A 24231-nucleotide genomic window follows, 5' to 3' on the forward strand; every position below is an offset into this window, starting at 1 on the left:
GATGATGCTTGGCAAACATAAGGCCAAAGTGAGGGTAAGGGGCGGCGCGGAGAGGCAGGAGATGCAGGAACAGCAGTAGTCTATTCGTCGAGATTAGAGACTCCGGCGCTCGGGTTCGTTCGCGCGCGCGTCTGCTAGACAAGGACAGGGTGATATCCTCCGGGTGGGTGTGCGTGTGCCTACGTGCGTGTAAGCGCGTGTGCGTGTGTTGTTTTATGTCGAATCTGGCGGTGTGCGCGCTGCACTTTACGAACGTGTCGTGCGCGTCGCCTCTCCTCATGCCCGCCGCCCGCCGCGGGGCCGCTATTATTTTCATCAGCCCTCATCAGTGTGGAGTGAGTGTTCTATGAGCGTGGTGTTCCGACATCGGCACCCGGAGTTTTTCACAATTGAGTCTCCAAGTCCTTTATTTTCGGGACCACGGAGTCCGCGGTTCCAACATAGAGAAGAACAAAACTCGGCGTGGAGGAGCCACGCGCGCCTAGTGTGCACGTATACAGTAACGAGACAGCAAGTGAGTGTGTGTGCGTGAACAGCGCGCCAGGCAAACCCGACTCGTGTCGCTATCTCGCTGCGTTCGCGCGAAGCTTCGTGCCTCGAAGTGCCACGACGACAGATTCGCGCGTCTATCTTTACATCTTCCATACTCTACTTTGCCGCATATACGCGAATTTTACAAGATTCGCATCTAAACGCCCTCGAATTTCTTCGCGAGACTCGAAAATTTTGTGCGTGTATAATTGCACGCACGCACCCGAAAAGAGAAGTACGTAATACGTATCGTTCGAACGATACGCACTTTGCTGACTCGCCGTGACCGGGTCAGTTCGCTTGCGAAGACGGTATTTCTGACTGCAGACCGCGACGCAAAGCCTACGGCGCAGCGATCGTGCAAAAGGCAATAATGAAATAAAAGGAGGAGGGCTCTTCCGTGTGTGTGTGTGTGTAATGCGTTTGCGTTGTGTGCCCGCGAGCAGCGAATGAGGAGAGAGAAAAGCAAACGCGTATACGTGTGCGTATGTACACAGTACAGCCGTAGAGTGGGCTAGAAGCAGCAGTACCAAAAGTGCACCTCTACTGGAGACATATACATATATACAAAGCACACACACGCGCGCAGACCAGTGCGCATACAGTAACAAGAGAGGTAGTAGTGTGCGCAATCCGTGGTGGATTGATGGGATAGCAGCGCAGCGAAGTCTGTGGCACTGGGAGCACACAACCAAGTTAGCCAGCAGCAGCAGCGGCGGCAACAATTCTCGTCGCGCAGCAGCAGCACTGAGGCGCACAGAACATAGAGGCAAAGTAGCAGGCAACACACCACGACTATTCGCTCGGCTCTCCACGGAGTCAGCACAGCAGTCGGGCATCGCAGCAGCAGCAGCAGCAGCAGCCGCCATTTTGCGCCCTGTCTCGCCACTACTACACACCGCAGCAGCGAACGAGAGAGAGCGACGAGCCAGCGCGCAGCTCTCCTCGATATACGACGACGACGACGACGACTTATACGGCTATTATTATCGAGAGAAGCGACGACGGCCAGAGTCTAACACGACGCGCATCGCCACAGATGACTAGAGAATGAGCTCGTCTCGTCCGCGACAAGAACGCAGTTGATAAGCTAGCCATAACCTTCAGACGCCAGGCCACACACTCCACTCGCTGGGAAAACAACATTGGGAAAATATAGGAGAGTTAACGCCAGTCTCTCTCAGTTGTGTCTCGTTGCTTGTGTGCGGTCTCTCATCGTCTCTCTCTTTCTCTCTACGACCCATCTCACCGTCGTTCCGTCTCACTCGCTCTCGTGCGTGCGTGCCTCTGCCACTGTACGTACTCGTCGTTCTATCTCTCTCTCTTTCTCCCGCTGTTGATGTGCGTGCGTTGTAAATATATAGAGAAGAAGTGTGTACGTCGACGAACGCGCGTGTGCATATTCGCTTGGGTTCTCTCTCGGCACTGCAACATTCCCGCATAACCCCGGACAAGTGTTATGTGTGTACATAAATTCTCTGTTGTTTCCCCGTAATCAAAAAAAGTGTATACGTGTGCGCGTGTGTCCCCAAAAACGTGTATGTGTCAGTGCAGAACGCAACAACGGCCCACGACAGTCGGAGCACAGTAACAACCCCCCCAGAGCAGCAACAGCAGCAGCGAACCCGAGGACGGCACATAGGAAGAGAATCGCTCTCCGTGTGACCATCATCGTCCCGAGTCAGCAGCAGCCAAGCCTGCCGCTTTATGTACTACTACTCTAGCTAGCAGCGCGCGCGCTTCGCTACGCCCGCACACAATAATATTACAACGTAACCCACACACAAAGTCTCTCGCGAAACGGGTGGACTTTCTAGCCGTGCACGACGTGTCTCGTACCCACCCGCACGTCAACAGAGCAGCGTGATCAAGAGGGTGACGATACACAGAGTGTGACTCGATCATCGGCGAATTGCGCCGCAAATCAGCAGCAGCAACACAGCACACCGGAGACTCTCCTAGCGCGCTTGTGTTTTTGTTGCTCGTGAGAATATCATGTATTTCTTTAGCGTGCTAGCCAATCAAGCTAACTTCTGAACGAATCCTGCCACCTCTGCACGTTCACCCTGCAGTTCCTTGTACACTGTGGCTTGACGTTTCCTACAAGATTACGCTCTAGACTGGAGGCGAGGGAGCGTTTAAACAGTTGCAATGCCACTCAATTGATATCGTTTGGACCCACCTGTGTTCAGACACCAGCAGGAGCAGAATCGTTTTATTCTACCCAAAGATGGAGAGACAACAACATGCGTATGAATCTTGTGTTGACAAAATCTACGAACATGTGCTGCGAGCACAATTTTAGTTTGGATGCAGCTGATTCTTATCGATGGAGAAGTCCAGATTAATTTTATTATCAATATGCGGATTTTTCATGTTCTGTGAAAGCAGTGTATCAACAAAAAACAGAGACTTAACAAAGTGATTGTTATCAAGTGTACATGTGAAGTGTGTTTTTCAATAAAAAATTTGGATATAAGTTTTTTAAAGTAACTCAAAAATAAGAAAAAATGGCTGATCATCTAGTGGATGGGCCGCCTAATAAGCGCCCAAAGCTCAACGATCCTTTTCAAGGTTCATCAGACTCTTCAAGTGAGTATTGTACTTATTTTTTATATTTTATTGATGGTTCAGTTTAATTTGAAACCAGTTGTAATCCTTTTGAACCCTGTATTGCCAATAACCAACTTCATTTTTAGGGCTTTATAATGACCTCTTTCTTGCAATGCAATTCTTTTTTTACACCAAGTTGAGTTTAAAATTAGCGCATATAAGCCTTCAAATTCTTGAGAGTAATAACCAAACTACAAATTTGTCTGTACTTGTTTTGTTTCCAATCAAATCCACCGGTTTGAAATTGCACTTCTAATATTGGTTCTTATTTTGGGTTCTGGGTACCTTTTACAATTGATATGAATAGCATGATCAAAGTTTTCTTGTGAATTTTAAAATCAAGCTTTTAAACTGATTGAAAATTTCAAAGACATGTAAAGCACTGATGTAATGACTCCTAACTGATGTCAAAATTGAATCATTGAAAGTTTGGACTTTAAATTCAAGCGACTTCTGAAAGTCGAAACAAACATAATTTGTAAATATAAAGATAAATCTTGTTTGTTTGTTTTAAATTGATATGAGACATAAAAAGTTGTAATTTAACCACTTGCACAAGACCTACACAATGCTGATTGCAAGTCAAACATGTAAAATTTGAGATTATGAATTCAATCAAGAAAAATGCAGAAATTGTAGACTCTCATGTACAAGTCAGTTTTTTTTTCTTTCCTCACCAGTAATCTCTATTCTATCAAACTCGATGACTTTTAAAGTGTCTCAGTGAAGAGTGTCTATTTTCAAGCAGCCAAAAAATTTGTCAGAGTTAAAATATTTACAATCTCAAAAAATACAATCGTGTTCCATCAATATGCAGCAGTATGCATGCACATCGTTCTCTCTCCGTGTACAAAGACGCGTCTCTATCTCTCTCTCTTTCTCTCTCCCTTTTCTGTCCGGCCGTGTGTGTACGCGCGCTAGGTTAGGTTCGCTGAACAGGTGAGAAAAAGAGCGAGACAGAGAGCAAGAGTGCTTTATAAACAACAAACACCTGATCGAACTGCATTGCCAGATCATTTGTTTATAAACGCGGCGCGCACATGCAATATGCTACGTCCTCTCTCTCTCTTTCTCTTTCTCTCTCGGCAGCACCGCATTGGCAGCCGATTTTTCTTCTGGCTCTTGCTCTCTTCGTCTCTATCTTTGCTCTCTCGTGCCTATAAGTATACATATGTCGTGTACAGGGGAGTAGTATATACGATATCGGAGGCGGTAGGCCTGGCACTTGTGTCAGTTCTGGTCTCGTTCGGACGCTGTGCGTCGAATTCCGTCGCGAATTTGCGCTCTCTGTGACGAAAAACAAGCCCACAAGCCAGGGGTCAGTGAACCCCCCGCATTTTATTTATTGCACCGGTGTACAGGGCGGCATAACGAATTCGGGCCAAAATATACGATCGCTCGCCGCTCATCAGGTCATCGATTGGAAAATCAGATGTCGTCATGGCTCTCTCGATCGCGCGTTGATTTTTCTCGAAAGCTTCTCGCGAAATAGCAGCAGCAGCAGTCTCACCAGAGAAGAGTGGTGGGACTGGTAGCGCCGCGCGCTTAGCTGCTATCGCTCGATGGGCTCGCGGATGCCCAAGCGCTGCCCCGTCAGCAATTCGTGGCACGCGAGAACGAGACGGAAACAGAGTCAGAGATAGCACTGGTGGCTCGTGCCGCGAAGAAAATTAGAAATAGACAAAACGTTATTAGGCGTGAAGCAGCAGCGAGTGTGTGTATAAGGTAGCCGAATGGTATACACGTTGATAAGGTAGCTCGGCTGCGATGGTATACGTTGTGTAGCACAGTATATAAGGTGCCCACGCTCTACGCTGTGCGCGTGGCTGCGTTCTCCCTCTTTTCGCGTTAGGTATGCTCGGCAATGTCTCGTCTGTGTGACCTATTTCTCTCTTTCTCTCGCTCGCTCGCTCGCGCGCGCGCTCTCATGAGCCGCCACTGCCGCTGTGTATATATACGCCGCTGACGCTTCTTCGTCTTGTGTCACTTTCTGCCCATCGCGTCGACGACGTCTTCTCGTTTGTCTGTGTAAACTGCACATTACATGATCCTTTGGATGCGCCCGCGCCTCTTCGCGCGAATCCCTCGAGAGAGAGAGAGAGAGAGGGTGAGTGCAGCTGAGTCCTGCTAAATTTGAACCTGCTTATTTCGAGAGATAATGTTATCGAACTGCTCATTCGTAAATATATGGAAGTTCATTCATAATACACATATTTGTTTACAAACCTTTCTTACGAGTCTGACGTGTAATTCTTTCGTTTCGTAAACAAAGTCATAACGAGATCGGCAGAAGAAAAAATTATCGTGTGATGAAAGTCAATAAAAGAGCCAAATAACCGGCAAACCTTTGCTAAAATTTTTGAGTATATTTTTTATGAAACCGGAACTCCTTGAACTACCCTAAAGTACTATAAAGCTATTCGACGCAAAATTCTAAAGTATTATAAAAAAGTATATTGAAAGAGTGTTTTATGCAAAAAAATGTTCACTGTAACAATAATCGATGCTTTGAAATGTTCAATTACTATACGCGTAAAGAGACCCTTAATTTCTGAAACTCGTTCGTAGGTATATCGGCCTAGTACCCAAATTTTCGAATCAAGCAGGATTTTCGTTGCTATTACGTGCTGCATTATATATTGTACACAACAGTGTGTTGCTTCTTTCTCGACGTGCTGCGCTCTATCTCGGGTGAATTGCGCGAGCAGAGAGCAGCGTGGCGCTTGCAGCCAACGCCGAAAAGAAGTATATAGTGGAGGGACGACGCGCCGCGGCCTGCTCTCTGTTATAATATCATCACACGTATTATACGCGCTCGCGCGATGCTCTCCGATCGCCTTTTATCCTTGGTGCGCTGCGCCACTGCCACCGCCACCGCGACGAAACGAGACGCACGCGCGCCTTTTCGCGATTTCTCGCTCACTTTACAATTCCGCCGTTGTGCATCTTTTATCATAAAAAAACTCTTTTCCAGTCTTTGGTTTTTTCATATTTTCGGCCTCTGCTATACTGCCCCGCATACTTTACTGCTGCTGCGCTTCGGCGTTTGCTCCTCGAAATTTCCTTTTTTTCCACGCGTCCGTCTCGTATTAGACCCCTCTAAGTATACAACCACACTACTCTTTTCATTTAGTTTTCCTCCCTCACTTCCTGATGACGTTAAGTAAACAGTAGAGAATGTACGTGTAGTATGCATACGATTGTATAAAATTGTATTTTTACTCATTTATATTTATAGTATACGTATTTTTACGGTGTAGGATATAGTTGCATGTCGTTTTGCATGTTAATAGTTCTATCACTTTGTTACTATGTTATTGTGCTGTGTATAGTCGGGTTTCTTTTTTTCTTGTTTTTTTTTTTTCAACACTGTCGCTGTTTTGGGTGAAAGGTTCATTAATATTTTTCGAGGAACGCGTCCAAAAAATTTTCAAGGTTTTCTTCTCTTTTCCCGCGACATGATGAAAGAATGCAAAGCGATGAACCTTTCAAATCGACAAATCGACAAAATGGTGATGGAATCGAAAAGTCAGACCCACTCTCGTCGAGTCGTAGCGAGTCTTAGACGATGTGCAAGCTCGCGGGCACCTCTCATATGCCTCTGGGACGCGCGAAAACACGGGGATCAGATAGCGAGCGATGTAAACCGATGAAAAATAATCAATCATACCACATAACGAACACGAACGATAATGAACAAAATCCGGAAATAAAAAGCTCAGGGTCGAGAGTGTGCTCCAAGCCGAAAGCCGGCCACCTCGTGAAAACCAAAAATGACTGATACCTTTTTTCTCGACACGCCTCTCCGTATATTAAATTGACTCGGTATGAATAAAATGAAGTACTTTAAATAAAAGTTGGCAAATACGCAAACAACAAAAACAAGCCCCATTTCTGATTCTGATTAAAACCAAACTCATGATTGTATCTCTACACCGTTGTAATAGTGGGTAATATGACGCCGCACGTGCTGCATCAGTATTCAAATTACACCGGCGATCCAGTTGACAATGGTAACTTGCAAAAGCAGCAGCAGCAGCAGCAACAGCAGCGCCAAATGCACCAGCAGCATCAGCAACAACGACAGCATATGTCAATGATGCAGTATCAGCTGCATCAACGCCAACAGCAGCAGCAGCAGCAGCAACAGCGCCAGCAACAGCAGCAACAAATGCAAATTCAGCAGCAACAACAGCAGCAGCAGCCACAGCCTCAAGCAATCTGGAGCAGCAATAGTTTTAGTAATACTACGAATACTCCAACGATGTCTGGTCGAAAACGAAGTAAATAACATCATAAATTATAAGAAGAATCGGATTTTTTTATGTCAAGCCGGACATAGACGTGGCAATGGCGGTTCATTTCATCTTTTTTACATGCATAAATACTTCTCTAGCGAGGTTCTCAAAAAAGCTCATTTCATTGTTGACTCGAAGATGCCATGAAAGCTCATTTTCATATGTACATCGTTTCGTTCGATTAGATGATAGCGCACTTTGCTTTTGCTTTGAAAGTCGAAAGCACAGTGTGCGAAACGTGTTCCGGATTCAAAAGACGACACTGAGTGTTAAGGATCAATTTAAAAATAAAAAAATACAATTATAATAATTTCAAATTGAAGAAAGAAATGAATGAGTCAAACATAGAGCAAGCTACGAGATAACTTCATCACATCATCATCTACATCGCCAACTATCCTTTATCGACTTGGTTTATATCAAGATCATACGAGAATCTTTACTTACTTTTTCTTCAACTCGTGTCATAACAGGATCATTTACATCATTTATCCTTACATTTTTAAATATCTTTCTTTCATCGAATCAGAAAAACATGACAATAACATATTTTATACCAATGGTCAGACAAAAGGACGTACACATGCCATTTTGACGATTTGACGAGCTTTTTATCCGCTTACTAACTCTTCCGCCAACTGACTCTTTACCCATATATCTTTTGAATATCGAGGAAAATATATAAGACATGCGACAAGCACTTGAAGAACATTGTGGTCTAACGCGGTAGTTGTTTTCGCGTAAGAAACGTATCATACAAAAATCTCACAGCTTTAAAAATTCAATAATATATTGTATTGCATTTTGTTCATTTAGTTGAATGTTCGTCTTTGTATAATTTTAAAATCATAAAGTTACTATTTAAATCATGCCCATTTAATCGTATTTTATGATGTAGATTTAAATGTAAATATATTTTTTATGCATTGCACAATTAAGCATGTAATTTAAAAATTAGTAAGAATCTTAATCGTGGTGTAGTTTTATTGTATAGTAGTTTAAATGTAGTAGTTGCAGCACTTACCCATTTTTTCCATGTATACTGTTGTTTTCTTGTAATCTTTTTTTAAATAGTTTTGTAGCTTTGTCAAAGTAGTGAATGTCGCATGTCTGTAATGTTGAAAAAATTTTAGGTCAATTCATCCTTTTCAGTCTTGGTAAAATCCATTTGTTATTACTATAAATTTTATGAAATAGATTTGGAAGTAATTTAATATTCTTATCTCAAGAGACGGTGGTGGTTGCACATAACTTGATACAACTTTAACATATATTCGACAAACTGTGTCTGATTCACTATCATTTCATTTTTTACTAAAAAAAAAACTCTGACTGGTGTTTTTGATTTTTCAGAAGCATTTTCTTTTTCTCCAAATATTAATAGCTTCTTTCCATTCATTTAACTCATACAATAACTCGTAATAAAAATTTTCATCAAAGTACCATTTTTATCAATTAAAAAAAATTTTTTTTTTTATTTCCATATTTTATAATTTTTTTTTTTTTTTTTAATTTTGAACGACGTTTTCTCAAACTAAATTTAAAAAAAATTCTACCATGGTCATATTCATTGATTGAGTGACAATTCGCGTTTTTCATAGATTAAATTATCATAAATACAAGTCATTTTTCAATCAATACTAATTGTTGGATTATTTCCTTTTTTTTCGTAAAGATTTCATGTCGAACACGGACATGTTCGATTTAGAAAATGATCTCCCCGACGATTTGCTATCGACAAGCTCATGGGGTACCGCAACAGAGTCGGCAAAACCTCCAGCTACGGGGCCGGGTCCCGGACAGCAAAATGGTGCTCTAGACTCGGATCTACGACACGTTGCACAGCAGCAGCAACAACAGCAGCAACAACAGCAGCAACAACAGCAACAGCAGCAGCAACAGCAGCTGCCGCATCATCTGATGCAACAAGCACAACAGGTCAGTTGTCCAAACCTGCGACAACGTTTAAATTCTAACTTCATGGTATGCATGCAACTATTCTCTCACACGCATCGGTGTCGCAAATCATCGGGACTATTTCTTATGTAGCTTGTACTCGCGCGCGATACGACAGATACGAAACAGCAACGATTAATCGATATCAATCAATCATTTTTTTCCAGCAGCAAGGGAACAAAGGTCTTGTCGCAAATTCATTAGTCATGGCCGGTAATCAACTAGGAAGCAAATCGCCGAACTTGCAATCGCCTCCGAATGTTTCGGTTTCCAAGAATTTGGGTGATCCTCAGATGGTAGTGTCTTTGGGCAATTTGCCGAGCAGCATAGCCAGCTCGCTGGCCAGCACGATGGGCGCGGGAGCGGGCACGAGCGCGCCCGGCCTGCAAACGTCGATGGCCATGCAGCATCAGCAGCAAGTCGTCAACACCGTGACGGGCAACACGCCACAGCCCTCGCCGCAGCAGCAGGCGCAAGCGGGCGGCATGCCGGGCATGAACCCCGCGGCCATGAACGCCGGATTAGTCATGACCAGCAGCGCGGCTTCGAGCAGCCAAAACAGCATGGGCAACATGGCCGGTGGCAACCTGATCGTGGCGAATTCTCTGAACAAGCCACCGCTCAACTCGGTCAGCATGATGGGCAACGCCGGAAATCCACAGCAGAGCATGCACCACGCGATGCAAAATGGCCCCGCTGGCATGCTTGGCTCGAGGGTGGCCCAGATGCAGCAGCAGCAACAGCAGCAGCAGCAGCAACAACACATGGTGGCCGGTGCCGCAAGAGGACAGAGTCCTCATCCACAACAGGTGCATCCGGTTGGAATAGGGCCAGGTGGAGCGGGCCCGAGAATGCAGGCACCAAACTTGGCCAACATGACCGGTATGGGCCAAATGGCGGCCAACTCGAGTCCCTACGGCTACGGATCGCCGGGTACGGGACCTCAAGCCACGGTCTCCGGAGCGCCCGCTGTGGCCGTTGTTCAACCCACGCAACGTCCGGTCATGAACGTGAGCGCCGCCAACGTGGCCATGCAGCAAGCCAATCGCTTCGGAACGCCAGGCGCCATGCCAGGACACTCCGGAGTATCTCTGGCCGGCACGACCGCACCTGGTCCGGCTTCGACCGGTGGCGTGCCCAACGCCCAAGACGGTGGCATGGCTCAACAGACACAACCCCCTGCTCCGAGTCCGGCACAGCCTCAGAGTGGCGCGCCCAGCGGAGGACAGCCCGGACCTCAGCAGGCCACCCAAGCTCAAGGACCAATGGGAATTGGCGGCAATCAAAGAGGCCGATCCGTTTCTGCCGATCCGGAAAAACGGAAGCTGATTCAACAGCAATTGTTGCTCTTCCTTCACGCTCATAACTGCCAGCGTAGAGAGAATGCTGCCAATGGAGAGCAGCAGTGGCAGCAGTGCACGTTGCCTCACTGTCAAACTATGAAAACAGTGTTGAAGCACATGTCCACCTGCCAATCTGGAAAAAGTTGCAGTGTTCCACATTGTAGCAGCAGTCGGCAGATCATAAGTCACTGGAAGAATTGTCAACGGATTGATTGTCCAGTTTGTTTACCGCTCAAGCAAGCCGAAAAAAACTGGCAAGGTAATGCTTTGTCGCAGTTTATTCACGCACTAGGTCAGGATGCAAGTAATTATTCATCTTTCTTGTTTATTAATGTTTGTTTTTTTCATTTCTGCATCTAGGACCATCACCTGCCAATAGCCATCAAAGTCCAAACGCTTCCGATATGAGAAAAGCTTACGATGCTCTCGGTATACACGCACCTACTTCGCAGCAATCTACCACCCCCCAACTCATGAACTCGCAAAACGTTCGTGGTCCCTTGCGTATGCCTGGGCCTGCTGGAATGCAAGCTCAACCAGGTGCTTTAGGTAACGTGAGGCTGGCTCAGAGAGACGTAACTGGTATGTTACAATTATATGTACAAAATCTCACATTGACCGCGATTGCAACTAAATTCTCACTTAATAATTTTTTATCTGTAAAGGTGTAGCCGGTCAACAAGCGGTGGGCGCGGGACAAGTAGTCGCGCCTAATGTTTCGCTTCCATTGTCATCGGATCCGTCAGCGGTTAACGTTGCCGCAAATCAATCGGCCCCAGTATCGGCTTCGAGTAACGTCGTAGTAGGTGCTGCGAACACTCCGCAATCCGTTGCAGCTGCTTCTGCAGCGCAAAGTACCGCGAACATACAGCAGCAGCTCTTTAATCTCGGAGAAGGTCAGGCACCATCAGGCTTAATGAACGACTCTGGCAGACTGGGGAACGTACAGCTACCAGCTGGATTGCAACCTGGACAGGTTACGGCAACTCCTGTACAAGGCACCAAGGAATGGCATCAAAGCGTCACACCTGATCTCAGAAATCATCTTGTACATAAACTGTAAGGAAACTATCTTGTTTTACGTGTTTACATTCTTAATACACGACTGTGATATCATTTAATTACTACTCATCTGCAACTCTTTTTAAACACTTGAAAAATGAATTAAATGAAATAATCATTGTTTTTTAGGGTCCAAGCTATATTTCCTACTCCGGATCCCCAAGCTATGTTAGATAGACGAATGCACAATTTAGTGGCATACGCTCGGAAAGTAGAAGGTGACATGTATGAGATGGCGAATTCACGTTCAGAGTATTATCATTTGCTAGCAGAAAAGATATACAAAATTCAAAAAGAATTAGGTAAGTCTTTGTCTCAAACTGTATAAAAATAAGGATAAGTTACTGAAATGTTAACCTTGTGTTTCAATTTCTTTTTTTTTTTTTTTTTTTTTCTATTTNTTAATTTTTTTTTTTTTTTTTTTTTTTTCTCTCTCTCATTATTGCAGAGGAAAAACGGCAAAAACGAAAAGAACAACAAGCTCAACAACAACTGCAAGCTCAGCAACAGCAACAACAACCAGTTTCAGCAACTGTACAAGCTGGAGCACCAAGTGCAGGTGCAAATTTAATACCACATGGTCCAGGTAGTATAGCTGGGGTTCCGCGACCACCACTATCGGGAATGCAAGCTGCTGCATCGTTGAGAAATCCATCACCAAGCATAAACCAGCAGCTTGGATCAACATTGGTTCCAGCTGGTATGCAAATGCCGCACAATAGAATGCAATTTGGGCCACAAGCTCAACAAGTACAGACTCAACAGATTCAGGTAAGTGATTGCAACATTTTTAACAACTCTCCCCACTTCTTGCGATCTAAAATTTTGTATTAACTATTCTGGTTTTTTTTTTTTTTTTTTTATTAATAGCAACAAAATATGATGGTTGGCGCTCCTGGACCTAGTCCGAATGGATCATCTACTAATACTGTGACTGCAACGTCCAATATTACATCTCAACCGGCTGGTTTTAGTCCATTTGGACCAGGACAAATATCTCAATCTGGCATGCAAACGATAACGACCACTGGAGCAGCTGTTACGACTAGTCAATTTCCTACTTCAAATGGTACTGCTGCTCTGCCTAATAGTTCTCCGATTCATACTCAGAGTCAGTTTTCTGATCTCATGAAGGTGCGACTTGCTAAGGTACACTTGAAATATTAATATGAAATAAAATTTGTCAAAAATAAATTTTTTTAAATTTTTTCATACTATCAACTATAAATGCAAATTCGTTTTTTATTTTTAGGCTGCACAAGCAGTTCAACAACAAGGTCAACCAACTAGTGTGCCTGGTGCGATGCCACAAGCTTTATCACCTTTTGGTATACAACAACAAGCTGGACAACAACAGCAGCAGCAACAGCAGCAACAACAACAACAGCAACAACAACAACAACAACAACAGCAGCAGCAACAACAACAGCAACAGCAGCAACAACAACAGCAGCAGCAGCAGCAACAACAACAACAGCAGCAACAACAACAGCAGCAACAGCAACAGCAGCAACAGCAACAGCAGCAGACATTCCTGAATAGACCCATGCAAACTACGACTCCAAATGACAATGGAATATCTGTATCTACTCCCCAAACGATACCACCTCCAGCTTCAAGTGGACCGAGTCCATTGCCCAATGGACCACAGTCAACGCCTAGTACACCACTCGTTCGTTCATTAATGACACCAGATCAGGTAAATTACATTTTACCAATTATATTATAATTTACTAGTCACTTTGCAGCGAAATTCGCGCGCCCTTAATTCTAAATGTTTTGTATCGCGAATCGCTTACATCTTCTATAGGAAACTGAATCGAAACGCGCAGCATGCAGTCAATAAACTAAAAACTGATACATTTCGCCGAGCCATTCTACAATCAATCAGAACGCGTATAAAGTACTCACGCTGTATAGCACAGTAATTTCATAAAAGGGGATACTATTCAATAAAATTATAATTTATTAAATAATAAAAAAATCGATTGAACACAAATGCAAATCAGTTGAAAACCTATACAGTTCTTTCAAATATAAATAGAAAAGCGAATATTATAAACAATTGAGCATTCAACATTATTTTATTCACCTAACCTAATATGTATCAACATCATTTTTTAATTAATGGAAGACCACGTTTTCTTAGACTTGACTGCAACCTATCTCATTTTTTGTAAACAATACTATTTTGAATGACTGTAACTCATCAATATTCTTAGTCTTCTAATGTGTTTAATTCCTTAATAACTAAACGAAAATTAAAAATGTCCATTCATCGGTATCCAACGAATTTTTTATTCATCATGATCTTAAAAATGCTAAGATGCATGTATATTTGTGCGATATTTTTTTGAAAACAGTGCTAAACCACACTGCGAAAAACAAAAAACCCCTACTACTGCACGTGTTTATCGGTCGCTAATTGCACGTGTCCTGGACTTTGTTTTTCGCGGCCTAGGGCAGTAATACTATTTTGTGACTAGTGAATTGTGAAAGTTTGCACATATCCTTTGTGTAGTTAGAAATGGTTTTTACACAAATTTTTCTATTAGGTGGTTTCTGCCAATCAAACTCCTCCTCATCCTGGCACCACACCATCTCCTGCTGGACTTGGTAAAGGCATGAGTTCTCAAGAACGTGCAGCTCTTAATGCACCTCGACAGTCGTCAATGTCGTCACAAATGGCTGCCATAACTGCGGCTTTAGATCGGGATAATTCTCCAAGCCCTACCAATGGTGGAAAGAATAGCAATAGCAAAGGCAAATTAGAAATAAAAGAAGAAATAAAGTCAGAAATGGACCAAGATGAGTCTAATGCGAGTGCAACGGAAAGCAGTGGTGGTAAAAACACAAATAATGATATGATTAAAACTGAAATAAAACAAGAGCCAATGGATGAAAGTGGCGACATGCCTGTTGGTGGAGTGAAAAAGGTTTGTTATTATAAAAAATTAACTTTTCATTACCTCTTTTTAAATCTGCATTTTGTTTTTTTTACAACGCATTTATCAAAACAATAAATCCAAAACTATATTTTAGGAGGAAATCAAAGACGAAATAAACAGTGATGCATCAAGTAGTGATATTAAACCAACCATGCCAGAGCCCATAGCTCCAGCAAGCACAGACAAGAAACCCGTCTGTTTATTTAAACCAGATGAGTTACGACAAGCTTTAATGCCAACGTTGGAAAAACTATTTCGTCAAGATCCTGAATCCTTACCTTTTAGACAACCAGTGGATCCTCAAGCCCTTGGAATCCCAGATTATTTTGAAATAGTAAAAAAACCAATGGATCTCTCAACAATTAAACGAAAACTTGACACGGGCCAGTATAGTGATCCATGGCAATATGTTGATGACGTTTGGATGATGTTTGACAATGCTTGGCTGTACAATCGTAAAACTTCAAGAGTTTATAGGTCTAGCACTAAGTTATCAGAAGTTTTTGAAAAAGAAATAGATCCTGTAATGCAAGCTCTTGGCTACTGTTGCGGTCGAAAATACACGTTTAATCCTCAAGTATTATGTTGTTATGGTAAACAGCTGTGCACAATACCAAGGGATGCTAAGTACTTCTTATATCAAAGCAGGTCAGTAAAATACAATATCATTTTGTGACTTTTAATTTACATAAAAAATTGATTTTCAAATACTTAACATTTTGTTATTCTATTTTGTTTCTCTTTATGTTACTACAAATACATCTACGTAAATCTGCATCTGGATACAAATCGCACAAAATGCATTTGACTACTGCTCTCCAAATCTTTTTGTATTTTGTCATGGCAACTTTTTGGTGGACATCTACACATTCTTATTAAAATGATCGTTATAAAAAAATTATACAATTTTTCAATGGATTTGATTCGTGCTAAATAGTAGTTCACCGCAGTATGGTCTTGTTTCTACTGATAGATACATCTACTGTACAAAATGCTTTAATGAAATTCCCGGTGACACCGTGACGTTAGGTGATGATCCAACGCAGCCGCAAACGTAAGAACAATTTACATATATCATTTGTGTACATATGATAAGAATAGTGAGACTGACAACTTTTTGATTTTTCAGTATAATCAAAAAAGAAGACTTTGTAGAGATGAAAAACGATCATTTAGAAGCTGAGCCATTCGTTACATGTTCCGATTGCGGAAGAAAAGTACATCAAATATGCGTACTTCATACCGAGCAAATCTGGCCACAAGGCTACACCTGTGATAATTGTTTAAAAAAGAAAGCTGGAAAGCGCAAAGATAACAAGTTTACCGCTAAGAGATTACCAGTGACAAAACTTGGCACTTATATAGAGACTCGAGTAAACAACTTCTTGAAAAAGAAAGAGGCTGGTGCAGGCGACGTAGCCATACGCGTAGTAGCCTCAAGTGATAAAGTAGTCGAGGTTAAACCTGGCATGCGTAGTCGATTTGTTGAAAATGGTGATATGTCTCCAGAGTTTCCATATCGAGCGAAAGCTTTGTTTGCATTCGAAGAAGTCGATGGGACTGACGTTTGTTTCTTCGGTATGCACGTACAAGAGTATGGAAGCGAGTGTACGCCGCCTAATACACGGCGCGTTTATATCGCTTACCTCGATTCTGTGCACTTTTTCCGGCCACGACAATTTAGAACTGCCGTGTACCATGAAATTCTTCTTGGTTATCTTGATTATGCAAAACAGCTGGGATATACGATGGCACATATTTGGGCCTGTCCGCCAAGTGAGGGCGACGATTATATCTTTCACTGCCATCCTCTCGATCAAAAAATACCAAAGCCTAAAAGATTACAAGAATGGTATAAAAAGATGCTTGACAAAGGCATTATCGAAAGAATAGTGCTGGATTATAAGGTGAGTAGTTCAATTGTCAAAACAATAATTATTTCAATATTGATTATTCCTTTTTGTTTTACCTTGAACCAATTTATCCTTAACTTTAAAAAAGTTAAATTTGTACAGTAAAATTTTGTATTATTTTTATTCTGTAATCATTTATTAACAATGAGGGCCTACATTACTCATTGGCAAATTAATTATTTAATACATTCCATTTGAATAAGTTCATTTCCTTATTTAATCTAACCATAATTTTAATTTTGATTATTAGGATATACTGAAGCAAGCTCAGGAAGATAATTTATCATCTGCTGCTGATTTGCCGTACTTTGAAGGTGACTTTTGGCCTAATGTACTAGAAGAAAGTATTAAAGAATTGAATCAAGAAGAGGAGGAGAAACGGAAACAAGCTGAAGCTGCCGAAGCTGCAGCTGCAGCAAATGCGGTACGTTTTAGAATATTATTTTTTTTTAAATATATTTCTATTCATTGTATTATCTCAAAGATTATTTTTATTTCATAATTTTAATAATTGCATTGACTGTCACAGACATATCCACATTCTGAAGATTCAGAAACCGGACCTGACGGCAAGAAAAAGGGCCAGAAAAAAGCGAAAAAGTCAAATAAATCTAAGGCCAACCAGCGAAAAAATAGTAAAAAGTCCAATAACCCTCAAATTGGAAATGATCTCTCTGCTAAGATTTTTGCTACCATGGAAAAGCATAAAGAAGTATTTTTCGTAATTAGGTTACATAGTGCTCAAAGTGCAGCAAGTCTAGCAGTAAGTTATTTTTAATTATTCAAAACCTTATCAATCATTCTAGTGTTGTTTGATTTTGCCACTTCGAGACAGGTTGCTGGAGTGAGAGAAGAGATAGAGAGCGAAAGCGCGTTAAATTATTATGAATATTGGTCATTGTTCTTTAGTAAAGTCTAGTCAGTGATCCGTTATTTATTCAAAGCAAAGAATCTTGTTATCTCTATTTATCGTTATACTCAATCCAATAATAGAGCTTTTGAGCCCGCACTTTACAACAGTTAATAACCAATCGTGATTTTTTTTATTAAAATTGACTTGTTACTAAGAAAGGTGCGTCTACGCTTTGATTTCATTTTTGTTGCATATAGTTAGTAATTCGTTTGCAAATCATTGCGTCGTATTCTTTTACTTGGCTCGCAGTGGCATCAATTATTATAATCGTTAATGTTAACTTGTGTATTTGTTTTTTTAGCCCATCCAAGACCCTGATCCCATACTCAACTGTGATTTAATGGATGGCCGTGATGCTTTCCTTACTCTAGCTAAAGAAAAACATTATGAATTCTCGTCTTTGCGAAGAGCAAAGTTCAGTTCAATGTCTATGTTATATGAGCTTCATAATCAAGGGTCTGAGAAATTTGTATACACGTGCGATAAATGTAAACAAAGTGTTGAGACTCGATACCATTGCACAGTATGCGATGTAAGTACCCTGCTCCATTATTGTATCTATAAATTCGTTATAATACTCGATATAAATTTTTCCATGTATTTTTACAGGACTACGATTTATGTCAAAGTTGTAAGAAAATTCAGGGTCATGCTCACCCGATGGAGAAGCTTGGTTTGGATTTGGATGATGGTTCATCGCCGGCCGATGCTAAACAAGTCAATCCAGTGGTACGTTTCGTATATCTATTGCTTTATTGTTGTGTATTCAAATTAAATTGTTTTTTAATGTTACTCGTGCAAATTGGAAAAAAATTGACCAATGATATTTTGCATATAATAAAATGCTTTTATCCATTTTTATTATGAATGCACATTTATGAAAACTTAAAATAACAACGTGAACTCTTGATTACAAAAATATTAATAAGAGTTTAGTGCTTTCTTTTCCAATTCAAAATTATCTAAAATGGCAGAAAAGGTGGCTTTCTTGCGCAAAAGTCAATAATATCATAAAAGTGTCTATTCTGTGACCACAGCGCATGCGAAAACGTATATTGCATAAATACATATTTTAGTAAAAATCTATAATATCATCTTATTTAAAAGGTTTTGCAAATCATTGTCGACCTTTTATGTTGTTTTAGATACTTTTGAAGTAAACAAAGATGGCATAATCAAACGAAATTATTTTTCAATGTTCATCCGAATTACAATATCTAATAAATTTATTTTACATTTTAGGAAGCGCGCAAATTTTCGATACAAAGGTGCATACAATCGTTAGTTCACGCGTGCCAATGTAAAGATGCGAATTGTCGTTTGGCCAGTTGCGCTCGGATGAAACGGGTGGTAACGCACATCAAGACATGTAAACGTAGAACTAGTGGTGGATGTCCGATCTGTCGCCAGTTAATAGCCCTGTGTTGTCATCATGCTAGGCATTGTAATGAACCTGTGAACAAATGTCCGGTGCCTTTCTGTTTCAACATTAAACATAAGTTAAGGCAACAACAACAACATCAGCGTTTGCAGCAGCAACAATTATTGAGGCGTCGAATGGCTGTGATGTCAAATACACGACCGACCGAATCTCCAATGAGTACTGCTGCTGTAGTGCCAGTTAATACTGGTTTAGGTGCACCCATGAAACCAACTATAAATCCAAGTGGTATAGCACCCAGTCATCATCATGCTGGAATCGGTATGAAACCAGGCACACAAACGCCACCGGCCAATGTATTACAAGTTGTTAAGCAAGTTCAAGAAGAAGCTGCTCGCCAACAAGCGCCTCATGTAGGCTTTGGGAAAGTCAGTCCATCCGCGGCGGCGGTTCAACCAACTGGTGTAATGCCGCCACCGCAAATGCAGCGGCCAATGCAAATGCAAATGGCTAATCCTCCGGGGACACATTTGATATCTATGGACCAATGGCAATCAAAGTAAGTCTTTTTTGTCAAATATTTTTTATTTCGTGGTATTTGTCAACTTATTTTTTAATCAAATTATTCATACGATTTTAAAAAATTTAAAATAATTTATTCGAATTTCTATTTGGCATTCGTAGCGTGCACGGATAATATTTCCGTCAATTATTCTCGAATAATACTCGAAAATACCTAAACATTTTGAATTAAACCAAATAAGAATTAAATTCAAATAGTACATTTTTTGAGAAAAGATGTTTAACTATATTTGTCAAGATTTTTGGATTTATCACAAATATACACAAATAGCTGTTTACGCTACGGTCGCCAAATCGATAAATCCATTATTTATACCATCCTAACGATTATTTACATCCTAATTTTCATATTAAATACCTCATTGTTTCCACCTTGCGCATGAAGAGTAAAAGTCGAATTGGTAGAACCGTGTAGAAAAAGAAAACGCGAAGACACGCCAACTTCGCCGACTTTCGGACGTTTGCCGAAGAAACAAAGAACCAAACAAGAAGAGCGTATTTTTTGACAAGTAAACACCCATCCTTCTTTCCTTTTAAATCCATTCATCTATTCATTTAGTAACGAATTTTTAATAAAGAATTTTAGTTCGATCGAGATTAATTGGATCAATTATTAGCACTTATTAATTCTTTCTATTGATGTTTAATGAAATTTAACTATTTCCAGCAACCAAATGAACTTCCGGTATCAGCCCAACGCCTCCGTGATGCAACAAAATGCTGCTATTCTTCGTACTCAGGCTCCCCAACTCTTGCAGCAAGCTCAGCAAGCTCAACAGCAACAACAACAGCAGCAGCAGCAGCAACAACAACAACAACAGCAACTGCAACAACAGCAGCAGCAACAACAACAGCAGCAGCAACAACAACAACAGCATCCTCAGGCTCAGCAGCCTGGAATGGGTCCAGTGCCAGGACAAATGAACCCACGTCAGGCTGCTGGTGTATTAGGAGGTGCTACCGCAGCGCAAGTTCCCAATGTAGCTGGTAAGCAAGCTTTGCAGCAGCTGATGCAGACATTGAAGAGTCCAAATACGCCTGAACAGCAGAACCAAATATTACACATACTCAAAAGCAACCCACCGTTGATGGCTGCTTTTATCAAACAGCGGCAGGTACGTGTGGATTTTAAAAATCTATAAATAATTTTTTTAGTGCACGTGTTATAATTTTTCTTTTTTAATAAAAACTAGAATGGCATAGCGCTGTCTCGACGGATTAATTTAAATCCTAAGTTTTTATCTAAGCAGGCACTATCAATGCAACAAACAGGCCAACATGGCCAAGGTGCTACCGGTGCCATGATTCCTAGTCAAGCTCAACAGCAACAACAACAACAGCAGCAACAACAGCAGCAACAGCAGCAACAACAACAACAGCAGCAACAAGGGTTGCATATGATGACACCTCAACAACAGCAGGGCCGTATGCAAATACAAGCTCTTTTGAGTCAACAGCAGCAGCAACAACAACAGCAGCAGCAACAGCAGCAGCCGCCACAACAACAACAGGCTGGTCAGCAGCAAGCACCAAATATACAACAGCAACAACAGCAACAACAACAACAACAATGGCTCATTCAGCAGCAAATGCTTATAAGGCAAAAGCAAGCACAAGCGGCTGCAGCAGCTCAGGCCGCGGGAAATCAACAACAATTTCAGCAACCCGTAGCACCACCGTATGGACAACAAAGACCCATTAGGCCACCACCTATGCTCGGTAAGTGATCCAATTTCAAATCTAGGGACATTCATATTCAATTGCGTCGTTGTAAAATTATTTATTAAATTATATAAACATGATATTAACTTGTGTATTTCTTTTTTAGGTGGTTATAGTAATTTTGGTGATCAAGGTTATGGGCAATCAGGTCTTAAACCCACTCCTGCACCGGTACCATCGCCTCAAGGGGTAATGGGCCCTCCAGGAATGTCAGCAGTACAGCAACAACTTATGCAAGTCAGATCACCACCACCAACACGCTCGCCACAACCAAATCCTTCGCCGCGACCGGTACCGTCTCCGCGCAATCAGCCAGTACCATCGCCTCGAGCTAATCCTGTACCTTCACCTCATCATCATCCTGGTGCAGGAGCGTCACCAGCCCACGAATTGGGTGGCCCCAGTGAAATGATGTTGTCGCAGCTATCGCAAGTTACGGGTGCTTCTGGTGGTATTATTGGTGCACCGTCGCAGGCACCTGGTGCTGGTCCCGGTCATCCGGCTATGGGCCATCATCAATCACCCGTAGGACCTGGTGCTGAACAAGGCGATCCCACGCCGATGACGCCCCAAGATCAACTGTCAAAGTTCGTCGAGGGCTTGTAGTGACTCTTTTTACTATTATATCTCTACGAGAATTATTTTTATTACTTCAGTCGCTACCGTTTATTAATTTTCATGACGAATGCAATGATAGTGGCCCAAATACACAAAAGAGATGTAACAATCTCTTGAAACCTGTATAGTTTATACATATTATAAATATAATTATATTAGTACCGCGTATAGCACTGCGTGTGAGCGTGCATCGACACGGGCGGATGATAATCATCGACTTTAAGCATCCCTCCGCTATATGTTTATGTATAGAGATAATTGATTAATACATTTTTTAAAATCTACCTATGAACGATGCCTATATATAAATAATAACTCAATTTCTCTCCTACTGACTACTGATACTTTTGTATTGGAAAGTCTACTCGATGTTTGAAAACCCCCGCGCTCGACAGATGATTGATTCTCTCGATTATACATATTATATATAAATATATAAATAGTTAAATAGATTATATACGAATATAGGCGTGTAAACGTTATTGCGACTGTAATGCAATTGCAACGTTTGTATGAGAGTGATATAAATATATATAAATATATATGATGAAAGTTTGTCGTTTTTATGTAAATGTATGTGTGCGCGATTGAATAAAAATGATATCGATCATGAATATGAAGAATACGGCGATAAACAATAGTACGGTCAGGGGGTTTGTATTGTAGACGACGGAGCTTTTTCCTATATGGTTGAGAACTCAGTTCAATTAATTAAAACGGGAATCGAACGTGAGGATAAATGATTTTATATCAACAAAATAGATATGTATATCGATACATATATGTATGCAATCATTGGAGTGCGCGCGCATGCTTAAACTGTCCAGCTATATGTACACATATATTATAAAAAATGATCGATAAGTAAATGACTTTTAAATCGAAACCGCGAAAATTTAATAGTGTATACAGTGTAAATGAAAATTCAAGAGAGAGAAAGTACGAGTAGGAGTTGGCACTAGCAGTGCTGCTCCTTGTATTATTAATATTATCATTATCATTATATTATTATTACGATTATTAGTATGATTAAATTATTTTTATTATTACTATTATTATTTCTATCATCATTATTATTATTGGTAGTAGGAGTAAAAAAAACTTATTACCTATTATGATTATTATGAATTATTATATTATTTTGATTATTATGTAGTTATAAGATTTGGAACTTCCCATCTTAATTGTCACTGACACAAACTGTCTATTTGTAATATTTAAGTGCGAAAGCTAGTGCGATTTTTTATTGAATATTATACATGAATAAATGAATATTAAAAATAATATTATAAAATTTTCCGACTCGTGTCCTCTATTTATTAATTTTTCTATATTATACATACACGCATACACATGTACACATGCAAGTTTATGTTTGTTTGCGCGTATGTAACATCACATGAGTTGAATAGTACATGCATACTAAATATTCTCCTATACACATTTATAGATATGCTCATCATTGTCATTATTTAAATAAAAGTTATTTTTTCTGAAGCTACTTTGGTTTAGCTCTAAATTATAAATATAAATATATAAATATAAATATATGTATAGATAGCGATAGGCGCAAGCTTAAGTAAAAATCGTACAAATCGTGTTGTGTATACTTAAAAATAAATTAACGGAATAATTAAGATAAATACTATTACATTACTAGCGTAAATGAAATAAACGGTTGCTTCATCCGTACTTTTCACAAGGACACGACGACGATAATCCGCGTTGTTTATCAATGTAGCTTCAAAGCAGCTATTACCATTTAAATTAATCTGTATTATAAATTTTAAGGTGATAAATGTTATAAAAGAAGGAAGAAATGAGTGAATATATACAAATAATTGTTTTACTTTTTCGTTTGTACATGTAAAACATGAGTGCGAAAACCATTTTGTAATTGAATATTATATATGCAATGATGTATAGTTAGATAAGCAATTCGCTCTATGCAATGTGTTTTTACTGGTGTAAGATTGATGAGCCCAATATTATAGAAAATATATTATTACGTAAAAGGAGTAAATTATGAAAACATTCGTTGAATACTACGAACAATATGATACTCTATTATTGGCAATTATTATTGACATTAGTTCTTGAACGGTGTTAATAAATAAGCAATGTGATTTAAAACGTGTAGCTGGTAACGTTTCAACAAGAAAAAAAATAAGAACAATGTGATTTTACGCCATAAAGATATTAAGATCAACGATTAAAACGTATTAAAAAAAATAAGCGTAAAATCCTTTAAATATCTCATCGAAAATAAATCTAGTTAAATCAAATGAGAGTTTGTGATGAACGAATACAAGAATGAAATTTCGGTTATTCAATTAATTCAGAGAAACGAA

At 40.5% G+C, this 24231-nt stretch overlaps 1 protein-coding gene across 4 annotated transcripts; it reads left to right on the forward strand.

Annotated features, from left to right (window-relative positions):
• Positions 1-233: 233 nt before the first annotated feature.
• Positions 234-22926, forward strand: LOC106656259 (histone acetyltransferase p300). 4 transcript variants are annotated; one of them, XM_023461685.1, is made up of 22 exons: positions 234-3123; positions 7092-7427; positions 9118-9425; positions 9569-11000; positions 11102-11323; positions 11407-11800; positions 11933-12105; positions 12252-12574; positions 12674-12952; positions 13056-13502; positions 14359-14739; positions 14846-15399; positions 15689-15805; positions 15881-16658; positions 16915-17088; positions 17194-17427; positions 17879-18109; positions 18187-18306; positions 18820-19517; positions 20208-20655; positions 20734-21259; positions 21369-22926. In XM_023461685.1, exons 1-22 carry the CDS (start codon positions 3042-3044, stop codon positions 21866-21868), a joined length of 8757 nt encoding a protein of 2918 aa, XP_023317453.1. In that variant the 5' UTR covers positions 234-3041; the 3' UTR covers positions 21869-22926. The 4 variants fall into 4 exon arrangements, with proteins under 4 accessions (XP_023317453.1, XP_023317454.1, XP_023317455.1 ...); XM_023461686.1 differs by having other exon boundaries at positions 15692-15805; XM_023461687.1 differs by having other exon boundaries at positions 235-3123; positions 9118-9380; positions 15692-15805; positions 20791-21259.
• Positions 22927-24231: the final 1305 nt, after the last annotated feature.

The sequence above is a fragment of the Trichogramma pretiosum genome, unplaced genomic scaffold (genome assembly GCF_000599845.2).
Source record: "Trichogramma pretiosum strain Unisexual culture from Peru unplaced genomic scaffold, Tpre_2.0 scaffold4, whole genome shotgun sequence".
Classification (NCBI taxonomy): Eukaryota; Metazoa; Arthropoda; class Insecta; order Hymenoptera; family Trichogrammatidae; genus Trichogramma; species Trichogramma pretiosum.